Source organism: Micromys minutus (genome assembly GCF_963924665.1).
Source record: "Micromys minutus genome assembly, chromosome: 9".
NCBI lineage: Eukaryota > Metazoa > Chordata > Mammalia > Rodentia > Muridae > Micromys > Micromys minutus.
The window spans coordinates 57,448,124-57,466,165 of record NC_137978.1 but is presented as its reverse complement, the minus strand read 5'-3'; the positions used below and the strand labels follow the sequence as shown (position 1 = coordinate 57,466,165).

At 42.8% G+C, this 18,042-nt stretch overlaps 1 protein-coding gene across 1 annotated transcript in view; it reads left to right on the top strand.

Moving 5' to 3' along the window:
- The window catches only part of VPS13D (vacuolar protein sorting 13 homolog D), a 217,108-nt gene that overhangs the window by 111,528 nt on the left and 87,538 nt on the right, over window positions 1-18,042 (top strand). Inside the window, exons 53-60 of the mRNA XM_080922046.1 lie at window positions 2,653-2,776; window positions 3,622-3,857; window positions 5,963-6,071; window positions 9,012-9,175; window positions 9,906-10,014; window positions 12,908-13,087; window positions 16,346-16,462; window positions 17,721-17,870. Of these exons, the coding sequence (XP_080778172.1) occupies window positions 2,653-2,776; window positions 3,622-3,857; window positions 5,963-6,071; window positions 9,012-9,175; window positions 9,906-10,014; window positions 12,908-13,087; window positions 16,346-16,462; window positions 17,721-17,870 (1,189 nt within the window). The remainder of the gene's footprint in view (window positions 1-2,652; window positions 2,777-3,621; window positions 3,858-5,962; window positions 6,072-9,011; window positions 9,176-9,905; window positions 10,015-12,907; window positions 13,088-16,345; window positions 16,463-17,720; window positions 17,871-18,042) is intronic.

Below are 18,042 nucleotides of genomic sequence, written 5' to 3'. Positions count from 1 at the left end.
GTTCTGGGAATAAAGGTATGTGCCACCATGCCCAGCTGTAATTTTAATTTTTTTCTTTAATACAAGGTTTTACTATGTTGTCCAGGATAGTCTTGAAATGGGAGCTCTAGCAGTCTTCCCACCTCAGCCTTCTGAGTGGCCAGGATTACAGATGTAGGCCACTGGCTTTATCATTTTTAATCTTTCAAGGACATGCAGTGCTGCTATGCTTTGTTAGGGTTATAGCATTTTAGATTACTGTGACCTGTGGCTGGTGACCCCAGTGTCTCCACAGCTTACTAACACTTACCACTTATCCATAGTGGCTACTCCTAATAGCAGCAAGTGGGGATCTCCCTGTGGGTTGTTCTTTCTGGACATTAAGCTCCAGGCTCTCAGAAATGCCAACAGATGCTGTGCTACTAAGCCCCCCGCCCTCATGATACCGCTGATTTCTCCAGTGGTTATTTCATGGCTTGGTGGCCATTTGTTCGCCTTCACTGGGTCTTCTACCCACTTCTGAGCTGGTGGTTGCTCTTTTGGATGTTTGCCCTGACCAGACTGATTTGCAGTCTCCTTGTCTGCCTGGTCATGCTACTACTTGTCTTCTGGGAGAGTGTTGTTGTTGAATCGGTACTTTGGTTGCTTTTGTCAGATCCAGTGCCATGAAGCTGTTTCCTTTGTTTGCTTTATGGTTTTATGGTCTCGGCTCTTGTGTGTGGTGCACCTGTGAAGGTTCACTTGTTGCCAGTGTGGATGTTCAGCTTTTCTAGGATGGTGGAAGGCATTTGGCAGTCAACAGCTCTGTTTCTTAGCTTCCCATTCATTCACTGGCCGGTCTGTGTGCTAGCACTAGTGTTGATCGCTGTAGCTTCAGAGCGGCTTTTGAAATAAGACCAGCTTGGTTTTGGTGGCTCTTTTGTTCAGAATTACTGAGATCTGTAGGAATTTTATGATCTTTTTCCTATTTCTGCTAAAACTTGCTTTTGGGAGTCATTCATTGGACTGGGATTAAACATGATTACGTTAAAAAGGTGTGTGCCTCATGGTAATCCTTTAAAAATGGCTTCAGTGTGTATTCTTAGCTACCGTGTGACCAGTGCCATCTATTTCTTTTCCTTTCCCCAGTGTTTCATCTGGAAACAATTTGAATAGAAAGTCCCAGGAGCAGTACAGGGAGCCTCTTCCGTCTCACACCTCTACTGATATCAGCATTTTGCTCAGTTCTACTTTTGTCCCTTCTTCCCTTCCTTTCCCCACACCTGTTCGGTGCATTGAGCATGTGTGAGCACACTTGGCTAAACTGTAGAAAAATAAGGTGAGGTTGTCATGATACTCGAACTGTATTAAATCCAGCACCTATCACAAATAATGGTTTGATATGTATCTAGGGAAATATCTTTGTTTTTAAACAAATAATAATACTATGTCTGTGATACCATTAATATGCATAGGAATTTAGTACCCCCACAATGGTTTCTAATAAATAATCGGTTCAGACTGAGTGAATGGGCAAGTCTCCATCACTGCAGCTCAGTCTTTCTGATCTCTGGTCAGCAGTCACCTACCTAATGCAGCTGCAGAAACTTTACCTCTTATTGGGGGGGGGGGGGGCTGCTGTCCCTTTTGTCTGCCAGCCAGTGGTGTTTGTCAGTGGCTCCCACGTGCTGTCATGTAGGAGGTGCCCTTTTCTGTGTTTGGATGCTGGTGCCTTGTGTGTACATTAGGTCAGTTCTTTGCATGAAGCTTATGTGATGCATGTGTCCCCTTTTCACATCAGAAGGCCTGTGGCACACTATGTGGTTACTCGTGTGGTTTGATCACTGGGCTGTTGGGGTGCCCAACATTCTGCCCACCTGTTGCAGAGTCACCTTTCCATCTTCGTAAAGAAGACTAATCCATTGAAGGATTATTTAAGCACAGCGTTCTGTTTCTCCAAACTTTTATACAACTGGAACGATTTACTATGTCAGGGATTAGAAATGATGATTTTGTTAATCTATTTGTTGATATTCTTCTATAAAAACAAGATCTTTGTAAACTCTAGTAATATATCTTAATGCAGTGCGTGTACATACACAGTATAGCACTGTACTTCTTTCCTCAGGGTCTCATATAGCTCTGGTGGGACTTGAACTTACTATGTCCCAGAGAATGACTTTGAACACCTGAACTATATCCCAACACCTTCATGGGTCTTCATAGGCTAATATCATCTGAAAACATGATTAGGAAATCACCATTTTGTGCTCGCTCTTAGTTTCTACTTTCTAGGTTTTAAAAGCTTTATTCTTGTGTGTGTGTGTGTGTGTGTGTGTGTGTGTGTATGTGTGTGTGTGTGTGTGTGTGTGTGGTGTCGTGTGAGTACTGGTGTCTGAAGAGGCCCAGTTAAGTCACCTGAGCCTGGAGCTACAGTAGACTGTGAGCCTCTCCATGTGGGCTTTGCAAGAGCTGTATGGCCTCCTACCTGCTGAGCCCCAAAGTGTTGTGACTAAGGAATGAAGGGGCTGCCTATCTTCTCCTTTCCTTTTTTATTTTTTTAAGATTTATTTTTATTATACGCGCATGACTGTTTGTGCATCACATGTGTACCTGGTACCCTCAGAGCTCAGAAGACATCAGATTTCCTGAACCTGTTTCCTTTTAATTAGGCTTTTGGTCTTTCTTTTGCAGGGACACCCTGGGAAAATGCTTCTTCCTACGGGTGGAGATTACCCTCCGAGGAGCTACGTATAGAATCTCCTTCAGTGACACAGATCAGTTACCACCACCTTTCAGAATTGACAACTTTTCCAAGGTACCAGTGCTACAGAGAGTTGGCTGCTCACATGCTACAGGGTGGAAGATCCTGGCACAGTACATGCAACACTTACTGAAGCTCAGTGGCCCTGAAACTACCACTTTTTTTTTTTTTAAGATTTATTTATTTCATGTATGTGAATACACTGTTGCTGTCTTCAGACACCCCAGAAGAAGGCATCAGATCCCATTACAGATGGTTGTGAGCCACCATGTGGTTGCTGGGAATTGAACTCAGGACTTCTGGAAGAGCAGTCAGTGCTCTTAACCACTGAGCCATCTCTCCAGCCCGAAACTACCACTTTTAAGAGATAGTTTCAGCTGCTGTTATTATTTTTAGATTTGCTTATTTATTTTATGTGTCTGAGCATTTTGTCTGCATGTATATGTGTGTGCACCAAATGTGCCTTCATAGATCAGAAGAGGGCATTAGATCCCCTGGAACTAGAGTTTTGGATGGTTATGAGTCACCATGTGAGTGCTGGGACTCTAACCCAGGTCTTCCACAAGAACACATACTGTTAACCACTAAACCTTTTCTTCAGCCACTTCTGATGATTATTTTAATGGCTAACTTGCCTTATCCAGATTGAAGTAAACTTTCTTCCTCCAAAAGAATTTGGTTGACACAGTGCTCTCTGTAGACATGCTATATAGGCAGAGGAAGGAATCAGATTGCCCAGGAACAGCTGAGCATGCTGCTGTTGCTCAGTTACAGTGAGATTTTCTATAATCCTAAGTGGTAAGTGGAAATCATCAGGTTCTTTTTCTTATTTTAGTCTGAGTTTGGGTATGTGAGTACCAAAGTGGACACTGCCCTGAATGAAGCCCTCTGCCTTCTAGGTTCCTGTTGTCTTCACTCAGCATGGCGTAGCTGAACCCAGGCTGCGGACTGAAGTGAAGCCCATGATGTCACTGGATTATGCCTGGGATGAGCCCACCCTCCCACCCTTCATCACACTGACCGTTAAGGGAGCAGGCTCCTCCGAGATCAACTGCAATATGAATGACTTCCAGAATAACCGACAGTTGTACTATGAAAATTTCATTTACATTGCTGCCACCCACACATTCTCAGGGTAATTCTGGACATAGTAACTGTTGTTGCAAAGCAGAATATTCTAACTGGTTTTAAATTTTAGGCAGTTTCCAAGGAGACAAGTAGCAGCTGATCCCTTTCTTTACGAAATCTCAGGCTCAGGGTCTGCCTTGAGAGACTAGTCCACAACCTCATTTGTAGCTTGATTGTCCCAGTGTCTCAACTCCACCCCCAGCCCTTCCTCTTTCCATCTTCCACTCCCCCACCCCATCCCCCAAGCATGGAGCCTAGCATTAAGCAACACTGACAAGACTTTTCCTGGATGTTGAATTCCTGCAGTGTTTATCTTGACGTTGGGCTGGTAATGTTTGTTTTCGGGTTGTTCCTATGGCACTGACCAATGTGACCTGCTTAAAGGTTAGTGCCTGCAAAACCAGTTCTGTCTAGTTGTAAGTCCCACATGCTCCTTGTTTTCTCAAAGCCACTGAGCTCTTTAAAGGGAGAGTCCTGATGGAGATTGCAAGCTGAGAGTTTGTGGCTAAACAGGGAGGGAGAGGAACTCTTGGAAACCATGGCGCAGTGACGCAGAACCTGGACCCCACTGGGGTGCTAAGAGTTGAAACCAGTTTTAGGGTCTATCTGACAATGCTGGTGTACATTCTTGGAAGAATTAATAATAGAGAAGAAAAAATAAGGGGTTTTATTTTTATTTTCATTGAGGGTCAAATTCATATAACAAAAAGCCATTTCAGACTGAACAGTTTGTGGCATTTACTACATTTATCACTTTACCAATTTCCCCAAAACATTTTTGTTGTCCCTAAAAGAATCTCCACTGGCACTTACTCCTCATTCCCCTCCTTCCAGACCTCAGCAACCACTGAGGCACATCACTTCCTGTCCCCGTGGAATGTGCTAGCTGGGTAGTCCCTGCAACCCACAGGGTCACCTCCACAATTTCCTGTGTCTGGCACCTTTATTGAATGTAATGTTTTGGGTTTCGCCACATCATGCCTTGTGACTCCGCCTTTTTGAAATGTGTTCAGTCTGTGTAGGCCTGAGAAATATTCTGTGTTATGTCCTTGCCCGTGTGTTCATCTATTGGTAGGCGTCAAAACTTTATACAGCTTTTTCGTAGGTTTTGTTCTCTAATGCTATGGATTGTCTTTTTATTTTTTGATGGTATCACTTAAAGAACAAAATTTTTTAGTTTCAATGAAATTGTTGAATTTTGTTATGCTTTTGATGTCCAGATGGTTAATTTTTAACTGAACCATTAATACTTTTTGCCATAAGGACTGATGCAAACAGGCAGGTGATCTAAATTAAGTACTGTGCACACTCTAGGTCAGGCTAAGAATGGCTCAGTGGGCACAGTCCTTTATCCATAGCGGATGTTCCTGGCTTTGGAGCCCAGTTCTCAGTTGGAAAGCTAAGTCCTTGTAATACCAACACGGCGGGCAGAGATGGGCAGATCCCAGGCTTTGCTGGCCAGCCAGTCTAACTGAAACAGTCCCAGGCTCAACAAGACCCTGTCTCAAATAAGAAGATAGGGAGTAATTGAGGCAGACATTGAGTGTGGACCTCTGGACACACTGCACAGTGTACACATACCAATGAATTTACCCAGCCATATATATGCAGTCCCCAACAACCTATACAACGGTGAATGGGTGGAGGAAAAATATTTAAAAAATACCCCAAGCCAAACAAGGCTGCGACATTTCAAAGAACTTGGGGTTTTTGAGCCCAGGCTTGACCTGGGGGAGGTGTCTGTTGGCCCATTGTGTCCGTCTCATCCTAACACTCCCTTGGGATTTGTGCTTATTGTTCCATGTCTTAATTAGTGAAATTAGGAGCAAAGGGGAAAGGCTTGAGTTGTGTTCTTACAAATAAACCTTGAATTGTGCAAGGATAGGGCAGCTCTAACCCTGTGTCCTGTCTGGTCTTCAATCCTGTATTTTATGATTTTTGTTTGTTTTGAGACAGATTCTTTCTATATAGCCTGAGTTCTCTTCTACTTCAGTTTCCTGAGTGCTGCGATTATAGACACGGGCCCAACTTTTTGGTTCTTTAATAGAGATTTACATTGTGTGTGTGTGTGTGTGTGTGTGTGTGTGTGTATACTCATTTATTTCCTCTTAGTTTGCAGGACGGAAAAGGAAGGCCTGTGGCTTCCCACAAGGCGATTACCTGTGCAGAACTTGTCTTGGATGTATCCCCAAAGACACAGAGAGTCATCCTGAAAAAGAAGGTAAGAGCTCAGAGGCTGCCAGCTAGAATGGGGCTTCAGGCAAGGAACCCTGAAGGCACTGGGTTCACATTCTCACTGTGTTTGTGCTTGCTGCTGGATCACTAGCCTTCTCACTCCAAGACCTTCTGAAGAGAAGACAGTCCTGAGTCTTCGACTTGTGGTCTTTGTTGTTTTGTTTTTCCCTTTTATCACTTCCTTTAGATCCTCACATTGAACTAAATGAAAATGCCCCACAACAGGTCCCCTTTTCATGGCCTTTGGATTAGCATGAGAAGAGTAAGGTGCACCTGTGAGTGTAGGAAAATATATCTATTAGCCAGCCTACATTTGGAGAGAAGGGCAGTAAATTCTGGTCAGAGATCTTATAAATAACAGGAAGAGTGGTAATGAGTAGTTGAAACCGAAAGATGACATGTTAGGGCCGGCTGAGGTGCAGCAACCACTCTTGGGAGGAAGATCACCGAGTTGTCATTTGAAACACACAAACCCGAAGAGTCTGCATAGTTTAAGTTCTACTATTTCAAGAGCCCTGATAGAGGGCTGTGCTTACACTAATGTGTCCCCACATGTGGCATGAGGTAACTTATTCAAAATCAGTTGCACTTTGAGGTTATGTAAATTTGGATAGATTTCTAACAGTCCTGGGACGCTCTAAAGCCACTGTGCCTGATGGACTTCTTCCTTCCTTCCTCAGTCATGTCAGGTTTGGAAACTAAGTTTTAGCAAAGAGGAAAAGGGCACCCCAGAAAGATGATGCGTCTCCATTTTTAAAGAGAGTTCTGGTTGGTTCCAGCTTAGGATAGGTAAATCCCTGAAGGCCAGCTGTCCTCGCTGGGCAACTGGATCCCACCTCAGCCTGCAACATCTGAGCTGCTTCCTGTGTTGGCTGGGACTCTGGACAGATGTGAACACAGGCAAGGCTGTGGAGCTGCCCGGGGAGCTCAACGCTGAGTTTGATGTCATCGGCATGGGCAGCAGTTCCAGCAGCAGAACGAGTGCTGGTCTCAGTTTGACGCTGGTTATCTCACTCCTCCTGAGCTGCCCTTCTTACCAAGTTTCTAGGAGTTTTAAAGGAACCATCTAAGATTAAATACATGAAATGCTATGTCAGACATACGGGGGTAATAGCATAGCTCACAGTTCTGAGTACACAGCCATGCCAGGCTCACACTGAGCACTTTGTGTTTATTTCACTTCACACAAGAACTGAAGAGGTGGCATAGTTTGCCCATTTGAGAGGTCAGGACGCAGAACTTAGGTGCCTTATTTGCGTTACGCAGGCTGAAACTAGCTCACTATGACTGTGCAGTTGGGTCTTAGATCTGGGCGTTTTTACTCTGATGTTTACATTGTCCCTTTGGTTTCTACTGTGTAGGATGTAGCTCAGTAGCTTCCTGCCCAACCCTAGATTCAAGTTTTAGTACTTGATAAGAAAAATGTAGAATGAAAAAAAAAACTATCTTTCTGGCACATGTGTATCATGTGAATTAATTAGTGGGTGCCAGAGGTGTTCACTGCTGTGGTGCAGCTCCTACATGCTAGGAGTATGTGACCCTGAGAGTTGCATCTTGGATAGAGATGTCCCTGAAATGGGGTTATGTGGGCTGTGCTAGGGAGGCAACATGAAAGAACAGTTAAGTACGCTTTGGAATTGGATGGGTCAAATTTGTCCCATTATTTACTGGTTCTGGCAGCATGGGGAAGTTACTTTTCCCCAAGCCATAACTTCCTCTTCTGTTAGGACAGTGACAACATGTGCCTCGTTGGATTATTTCCAGGGTTAAGTGAGTTATTGTATCTAAATTCTCAAGACCAAGGCTTGACCTGCATCACATTGTCAATAAGTATACCTATAGTATATAATGAATTAAATAAACTCCTTTGACAGACCTCAAAGCATAATTGCAGTATTTAAGTATTTTAGTAAATAAAGTACTTTGAAAATTAGAAGCAGTCAACAGGAAATAAACTTGAAATTCAACCAAGCTAATACTTGGTTGCAATTAATTGGTAACTGTTGAGACCATAAGCATTGGAAGAAGTGAGGGCTGCTGATGTCCCTGCAAGTTGCAGGAATGCCAGATGTAGATGCTGAGTTGTGTCTGTTCTTGAGATAATTATACTATCTTCTGGAGTGAGGACACCTGAAGTCATCATGACACGGAATAGTAGTAATCATGGCACTATAGCTAGGGAGCAGATTGGCCTGTCATTGGCTTCTGATTTTTTTTTAAGGAAAAATACTAAGTGTATAGGTTATAACATTTTCTTTAAAGTTTATTTTAGTTATGCATGTGTATGTCTTTGTGGGGTTTGTGTATTTACCAGTGCTCCTTACCTTAGAATCCAGGTAAGGTCTTCAGCTCGAGACCTGAAAGCAGGAGTTACAAGCTGTTGTGATTTGGTGCCTGACGTGGGTGCTGGGAAGTAAACTTCTAGGGCCCTCTGCAAGAGCACACATGCTCTTAACCGTGAAGCCATTTCTCCAGTCTCAAAGAGTACTTCTTAAAAAATTTGTACCACTTTCAAATTTTGGTTGCTTGGTTTAGGGGTTTAGCATGGCCTGGTGAGCTGGCTAGGGTTAACCACATAATCCCGAATCCTGATGACACGAGTTTGAGCCCCAGATCTAATGGCAGAAAGAGGAAATCAACTCTTGAGAATTGTCCTTAGACTTCCACACATGTGCACTATTAGGCACACTTGGTGGCACTCAACATACATTATGCACACATGCATATACCAATAGCAAAATAAAATTACAAAATTAAAGAGTTTGGCATACTTGATCTAACTAGAAATTCACAATAATGAAATCTTTAGTTAGGTATTTTTGTGGCATGGGAAACATGTAAATCCAGTGGTAACTAGAGAACCTCCTTGGCCCATTGTGAGGGCCAGGGCTAGCTGTGGCTACATCTTTTTGTATCTGTCCATCAGGAACCAGGAAAGCGCTCTCAGCTCTGGAGGATGACAGGGACGGGAATGCTGGCCCATGAAGGCTCTGCAGTGCCTCACAACCCCAACAAGCCCTCAGCCACACGCTCCATTGAGGGGTCTGCCATCCTGGATATTGCTGGCCTGGCTGCTGTGACAGACAACAGGTAATCTGCTGGGTAATTTTTGAGTCAAGTTCATTGCCTTCAAATTCACAGTTATGAAATTTGCCCCTCAAAATAAATTCTGTAAACTGTCATGAGAATTTGTATATTACTTTGATTTTTTTTCCTTAGTACCTGATGCCTATCAACTTTTCAGGTATCGTTTAATTTTAAAGTTGTGACAGCACACATACAAGTGTTAGGAAAGATCAAATAGTAAGATATCTTAGAGAAAATAAACATCTATTTTACTGAAAGTTTCATTCTACTCTTGTTCTCTAAAATTGAATAGTTTCTATTCTTAAGTTTTTCTAATAATGTATTAAGCCTTTCAAGAAGAACTAATTAGTAGCACTATGCAAACCTGCTTTTGAGTAACTCTGTGGTCAGTTTACTTGAATTACTTTAGCTTAAGTAAGTTAGTTACTTTATTCACTCATGTATTAGTTTCTCCGTAAGATCAGTGTTTTTAATTGTTGTTTCCAAAGATGTGTGCTTTAAGTCACAGAGTACAGTGTTTAGAAATGGAACAGTAAAGACAGTTGAAGATTCTGACTGTTCAGTAGATAACCTTTCCCAGCAAGCTCGGTGAGACGGGGGCACCTGTGCTTTGGGTCTCCACTCTGCTCTTTTGACTTTCCTTGTGTCAAGGCTCAGCTAGGATGCCCTTTAGATCGAAGGTGCTGGTAAACAGAGGGGCAGAGCCTCAGACTCTCCGTATGTCTCTGTCCAGATATGAACCACTGATGCTGAGAAAGCCAGATCGTAGGCGCAGCACAACACAGACCTGGAGCTTCCATGAAGGAAAGTTGACCTGTGGCTTGCACGGGCTGGTTGTTCAGGTCAGTTGCTTTTGACACTCTCAGTTGCAACTTTCAGGGTCAAAACAAAGTCTTACCTATATTATACATGATGAACTATACAATGGGAAAAACTAATCAGAAAGCAGGACTCTGTAGTTACTTCATTTTTGTTAAAGGCAGTTAAGAAATTTTTGCCGTGCATCTGTATGTTCCTACATGGGAAATGTTATTTTTTCTTTTTGAAGACTAATTTTATTTTAAAATATGTGATTGAAATAGAATCACATCACTTCTGTCTTCCCTTTCCCCTTCCAGCCCCTCCCACTACCCTTTCTCCACTCCCTCCCATGCTCCCACAGCTTTCAAGTCGATAGCTTCTTTCTCTTTATTACTATTGTTGGATGCATGCATACATACGCATGTATGCACATGTATGTATAAATGCATCCTGCTGAGTCCAGTTTTGGATTTGTGTGTTTCTGTTTTTAGGGCTGACCACTGTTCACTGAATAAATGATACAGGTGACTCATCACTGGCAGAGACAAATTCTTTTTATCCCTGCAGTCATTAGTTGCCTACAGTTCTTCCTCTGGGGGTGGAACCTATAAAACTCCCCCTTCCATGTTGGCATGTTCATTAATATTGCCACTGTTCCTCTCCTCTATACAGCCATTTGTAGGAGAAAGTGTTCCTCAGCAGAGTTTGACATATTCTGGCTCTTAGAATCTTTCTAATCCCACTGCTCTTACACATATGGCTCAAGACTTATTTTAATTATGTGTATGTGTGTGCATGTATGTGTGTATGTGTACATAGGAGTACAGGTGCCTGCAGAGTCCAGAAAAGGGCACCAGAGTCCCTGGAGCTGGAGTAGTAAGTGGTTGTATGCTACTTGTTGTGGGTGCTGGGAATGGAACTTAGTTCCCCTGCAAGAGCAGCAAGTTCTTTAATCACTGAGTCATCTCTCAGCTCCACAGGAGGTCTTAAAGGACACAGATCAACACTATTAGAAGTAGCTGTCCTGGGTGATGGCTTTTGCTACTTTTATTCTTGGTTTCTCTGAAAAAAAAATTTCCCTGATGACATAAATTACCCACTTTTTTAAAAAAGGGGGAAAGTATCTACCTAAAGTCCAACACTGAGGTAGGTAGGCTAGATTTAGAACCTGGAGGCTACAGTAGTCTCCTGTAAAGTGGAGGAGCTGGTCATCCTTATCTTCTTCCTCTTCCTCCTCCTCCTTCAACAATCACTCTTCCCGTATTCTTTCATTTCTTTTTAATTTAATTGAGATTTATATCACTTTCTTCTTTCATCCCTTCAAACCTTCCAATTCTCTCCCTTTGGTTTCTTTTAAATTCATGACTTTTTGTTTCTAACTGGTGTGTATCTGTGTCTATGTGTGTGTGTGTGTGTGTGTGTGTGTGTGTGTGTGTGTGTTACTTTTATGTATATGTTTTTAAGACTGACTATTTGGTATTATATAACCAAATTGTGTATATACATGCTTTTGATTTTTCTATTTCTGCATTCTTAGTGGTATCAAAATTAGCATGTTGTAGCAAATGTGACAGGTAAGACTGCTAGACAGTTTTCTTTGTCCTGAACTCAGCCAGTCTGTGACAGAATAAATTTCCATGTACTTTATAAGCAAATACATAGTTGGGAAGTTAATTGTCAGGCATTTCTATTTCTGCCTTTTCTTTCTTTGGGCGAGATGTGTCCCTGCCTGTGAGTTGAGCAGCACAGACTGAGTGTGCAGGCCTGCCCTTCGTGGGACTCACAGAGCACACAGTCCAGCAGCAGGTTCCCCTCGGTGGGCTCAGGCTGTCCTCTTACATGGTTCTGGGTATAGCCATAAGAAGCCTCTTCTGTTTGGTGAGATTTATTTTCTTTACCTCTGTGGCCCTGAGCATTTCTCATCAAAGGCCAGCTGCTTACTTATGTGAAGCTCACATCTGGAATGGATTTGGGATTTTCAATTAGCAACACAATTCAGACTTCTAGAGGCAAAAGAAGGTTTGTTTTAATTGGTGGGTTCCGGGTCTGACCCTGACTTTACTTCTAGTTGTTTTTTTTTTTTTTTTAAACCCATGTAATTCCAATTTTTGTGGAGCATTTTCCTCCCACCCAAATCCCCTTTCAGTGTTTGTTGTTTCCTGAACCTGCCCACCATTTCTTTGCTGTGAATGTGTTTTAGTTAGGGAACTGAGTCTGTTTCATTCCTGTGCTGAGTACAGCAATAGAAGAGTTGCAAACACTTTCTGGCCTGTTTTTTCTAAATTATTATGTACTTTCTGAACTTACCTTTATGAAAGGCTTCCACTGTATTGAAACCTGCCCTGTATGTCTCAGTATTTAAAATGAACAAAGATGGGTAGGCATGGTGACAGTGAGGTTGCCCAGGCAAGAGAGCAAGGTCTGAGGAACATAGCAGGACTATGACTCTTTTCCAAAAGCTTACCAAATTATGTTTCAGTCAGTATTACAGTTGAAAAGCAGCATTGACTTGAACTATTTGGTTGTTTTGCGTTCAGCATAGGGGAAGTTTTTGCTTTAGAACTGGCTTTTTAATTAGAACGTTGAGTGATACATGATCAGTTTTATAATATTTAAGGTTTGTAGGCAAACCTCAATGATAGTACTCAAACAAAACTGGCTTTGGCGACTTTATGAATTTATAGTAGTTGAGGCTTACTATAAGGTGGAATAAAACCAAGCCACTCACTGTCTTTGTGGTTACCTCTTATTGTGTGTGCATGTAACTTTCCGTGTTAATGCAGTAAACTTAACCTTGCCCTTATATACAGTCCTACTGTTTTTAATTTTTAAGACTCCTCAAAGGAGAATTTCAGTTCATTTGTTACCTCGGCAGTATTTTGAATTGTCCAAGTCTGTGCTTTGCTTGTACATTTTTATTTTGACATCTTTTAGGCCAAAGGAGGGCTTTCTGGATTGTTTGATGGAGCTGAAGTTGTTCTTGGTCCTGATTCATCTGTAGAGCTGTTGGGGCCAGTTCCACCAGAACAACAGTTTGCTAACCAAAAAATGAGACCTGGTTCTGGAATGTTGTCCATAAGAGTCATCCCAGATGGACCAACAAGAGCACTCCAGGTAAGCATTAGAAGGACCCACACAGCCCATGTCCTTTTCTTCCCACCCTCATGGTCAGCTGTTTATTTTAGTGTGTTCACATGTTGGGTGTGGGCTGTTCTGTCCTCATTGTTCTTCATTACAAAGCTGTGTGGGAGCTAGAGCGGAAGTGAGTGTAAATATAAAGTTAAGCTAAGTCTAAAAATGCTTAGGACTTAGCCAGGCATGGAGACGGTTGTTCATACTCCACATTCAAGAGGCTGAGGCACAAGGATCACTCATTCAAGTTAAAGGCCAGCCTGGTTACGTGAGAAGACCTTTATCTCCAACATAAAAGAATTTTAAAAGATAAGAAAAATGCATGTGGAGAAAGAGGAACACTCCTCCATTGTTGGTGTGTTTGCAAGCTGGTACAACCACTCTGGAAATCAGTCTGGAGTTTACTCAGAAAATTGGACATAGTACTACCTGAGGACCCAGCTATACCACTCCTGAGCATATACCCAAAAGATGCTCCAACATATAACAAAGACACATGCTCCATCATGTTCATAGCAGCCTTATTTATAATAGCCAGAAGCTGGAAAGAACCCAGATGTCCTTCAACAAAGGAATGGATACAGAAAAATAGGCACATTTACACAATGGAGTAAAAACAATGACTTCATGAACTTCTTAGGCAAATGGATGGAACCACAAAATTTTGTGAGGTAACCCAATCACAAAAGAACACATATGTTATGCTCACTCATAAGCAGATACTAGCCCCCAAAAGCTCAGAATATCCAAGAAACAATTCACAGACCTTATGAAGCTCAAAAAGAAGGAAGACCAAAATTTGGAGGCTTCAGTCCTTCTTAGAAGGGAGAACAAATTACTCATGGGAGGAAATACAGGGACAAAGAGCAGAGCTGGGACTGAAGAGAAGATCATCCAGAGACTGCCTCACCTGGGGATCCATCCCATATGCACACACCAAACCCAGTCACTATTGTTGATGCCAAGAAGTGCTTACTGGCAGGAAACTGATATGGATGCCTCCTCATACTGATAGAGAAGAGGATGCTTGCAGCTAACCATTGGACTGAGCATGGGGACCCCAATGGAGGAGCTAGAGAAAGGACTGAAGGAGCTGAACCCCATGGGAAGAACAACAATATCAACTAACATCCCCCCCCCCCCAACTCCAGAGCTCCCAGGGACTAAAACACTGACCAATGAGCACACATGGAGAGACCCATGGCTCCAGGTGCATATGCAGCAGAGGATGGCATTGTCTGGCATCAATGGGAGGAGAGGCCTTTGGTCCAGTGAAGGCTTGTTTTCCCAGTGTAGGGGAATGTTGAGGTAGGACAGGGAGGTTGGGAATGGGAGTACCTTCATGGAGGCAATGGGAGGGGTAAGGGAATGAGAGAGGAGGGGGAAAAGGGAATAACATTTGAAATGTAAATACAGAGAACATCCAATAAAATTATTAAGAAAGATACATACTAGTATTCTCTGTGCAGTTAACTATTATACTCATTTTCAAAACAATTGCTGCATGACTACTCATGAAAGTAGCTTTTCTACCCAGAGTACAATGGTGTGTCACGAGTGAGGCGAGTGAAGGGCCTGAGCTTTGAGGCTGGGGGAGTGCCTACAAGACATGATACACGAGCAGTAAGTTAATAGAAAGAGCGGACCTGATAAGGCAAGGCAGAGGGGCATGTTCACACAGAGGTGATTTTCTCAGCAGCTCTTAGAAGCAGGCAGCATTTCATTTACTAAGCATGTGACAGTCTGAATTCCATCTTCATAGTTTACCTTAGAGGCATAGACAGCTGCTGAGAGATCAACATAGGAAGTTATTGTATTAGGGTTCTCTAGAGGAGCAAAACTTCTAAAATGAATGTATTTATGGATATTAAAAGCAGATTTATTGGAGTGGCTTATAGGCTATGGTCCAGCTAAGTCCATGAATGGCTGTCCTGCCCAAAGGGCAAAGAGTCTGGAGTTGTTAAGCCACAAGCCTAGATGCTTCAGGTGGCCTTCAGTATAAATTGGAATTATGAAGTAGATTCTAATACCAGTAAATGAATGCTTCAGCAGCAGGAGAGACAACAGGCAGGTAAAAAGTAAAACCCCTGTTCTTTTACGTAGACTGCAACCAGACATGGCCCAGTCTTTGCATCTCAAATTGTTGATTAAGAAAACCTCAAGTATGCTCAGCTGCATGTGTTTTTGTTAATTCCAAAATTTATAGTCAAGTTGACAGTCAACACTAAATATCTCAGTTTTATAGTTACCTGGTAAGGTGAGTAGTGAAGAGACAGGTATTGGCATATGGTAAGAAATAAGGGTAGAGACAGGATTGGGAACTGAGATTCAAACTAACGGTAGAATGTTTTGTCCAAGGCAGGCAGGAGTTGGGGGGTGGTTGTTGTGATAAGGCTTGATCTGAGATAACTCACTGGCTAAAGTGTTAAAAAGATTGGAGGCAGAGAAAGCCCAACAGGCTCTGGCATATGATGATCAGAAATGGTGGCTTAGAGCAAAGTGCCGAGTGTGGGGGAGAGAAGCTAATCCAAAGGAAGCTGACTGAGTGTGGGATGGGGCCTGAGGCAAAGTGGCCTCTCGGAATCTGTTCTAGGCAGCAAGGGGCATAAAGGTCCACATCACTAAACAACATGAAGAGCATATTTAAGGGATATAGAAATTAGGTTGACACTTGCTAGGTAGGCTAAGATAACATGGTTCTCTGTGATGATATCCAAAAGCCATTGTGACTTCTGGTCTGAAGCTCAAGGTAAGATGTGTGTTGGAAATGCAGTCATCAGTCATAGAGTAATAGAGAGCTAAGGGAAATAAGACAGTAGAGTACTGTGTGAGTATTCTGGTATTATGCCCCACACCATAATCATTCTGTAATACAACTCTGCAGACGTCTGCCTGTGCTCTGTGAAGCCTGTCTTTTTTCTATGAGCCTACCGGTGCTCTGTGAGACCTAACCTTGCTCTGTAAGGCCTGTTCTTGCTCTCTGAGACCTGTCCTTGATCTGTGAGACCTGTTGTTGTTCTTTGAGCCTATCCACACTCTATGAGGCACCCAAGGTGTTTAGCTGGATAGAGAGAGTGCTATCTAGACTCAGAATTGCACCTGCTTCATTATTGCCCAGATCTTGCTCTAGCAGACTTGGAGGCCATTAGCTTCTGTGGTTTTCCAGGGCACATGTAGTGATTCTTGACCAGTAGTTAGTGTGGAAGTGTGAGCCCTCATTTTGTTCTGCTTTGATTTCAGATAACAGACTTCTGCCAGCAGAAAAGTGAGCGCTCATCATATGAAGTAGAGGAACTTCCCGTTACAGAGCAGGAGCTGCAGAAACTGAGGAATCCAGACACACATCAGGAGCTGGAAGTAAGCTTGCCAGTTCATTTATACATATGTGTATGTGTGTGATTGTGGTACCACAGTGCGTGTGAGATTAGAGTCACCTGCAGGTTAACTTTCTTGGTCAGCAGTTGGTTGATAGTTTGCTTGGTGATTGTGTGAACTCTTGACTGTGGGGTGCTTTCGTTGTGTTTACTGTTAGCACTCATGTGTTTATGTCATGCGAGCAATGTCTGCAGCTTAGATGGAGTCACAGAGTAACAGCTGTCCCTCTAGATGACAAAAAGGAAGCTGAATGATCCAAATTTTAATAGTATTTAGAGGATAAGAAAATATGACGTCTTTTTCCTCCATCTGACTCAAATCCTTCCTTTGTCTTTGGGCTTTGGGAAGAGAATGGCAGCTCGAGGTGGAGCCTGAGATGAGATGACATGACATGAGATGAGATGAGATGACATGAGATGAGATGAGATGACATGAGATGAGATGAGATGACATGAGATGAGATGACATGAGATGAGATGAGATGACATGAGATGAGATGACATGAGATGAGATGACATGAGATGAGATGAGATGACATGAGATGACATGAGATGAGATGACATGAGATGAGATGAGATGACATGAGATGAGATGACATGAGATGAGATGACATGAGATGACATGAGATGACATGAGATGAGATGACATGACATGAGATGACATGAGATGAGATGAGATGGCATGAGATGACATGAGATGAGATGACATGAGATGAGATGACATGACATGAGATGACATGAGATGAGATGAGGTGACATGAGATGAGATGACATGAGATGACATGAGATGAGATGACATGAGATGAGATGAGATGACATGACATGAGGGAGCCTGGGATGACATGAGGGAGCATGCTTGATGTACATTCTTTAATCAAATGCCTATGTGGAGCCATGTCAGATGCTGTAGAAATGCACAGAATAACCTGCTAAACAAGGGAAGAGGCTCTAGAACAGTCACTGTCCTGTACCATGCAGCATCTGTGTGTGCTGGGTAGAGTGTCCTCACACCCCAATGGCATTGTGACCTGATTGAGGAGTTCATTTGGAGTGGAAGGCTTGGCTTCCAGGGAGATAAGGACATCTGAGCCAGAAAGGAGACGGTCAAAACTCTGCAGTGGTTTTATACCCTTGAGAGGTATAAAATAGAAGAGAGATCGAAAGCCATTCGTATCTTCTTACTCCTCTGGTTTCTCTGAGCTCTCTTATAAACAATTGACAGAACTTTGATTTCCTTTCAGGTGCTTGTGCGGTTAGAAGGTGGAATTGGTGTCTCTTTAATTAACAAAGTCCCAGAAGAACTGGTCTTTGCAAGCCTGACAGGAATCAACATCCATTACACCCAGCTGGCATCCAGTCACATGCTTGAGCTTAGCATCCAGGATGTGCAGGTACCAGGATGAGAGTGTTGCTTAATGCTCATTTATGTGTGTATCTGTGTGTGTATGTGTATACATGAGTGCCAGTGCCAAGGGAAGACAGAGCTCTCCTGGATCTGGGGTTAGAGGCAGCTGGGAACCACTCAGTATGAGAGCTGGAAACCATATTCAGGTCCTTTGCAAG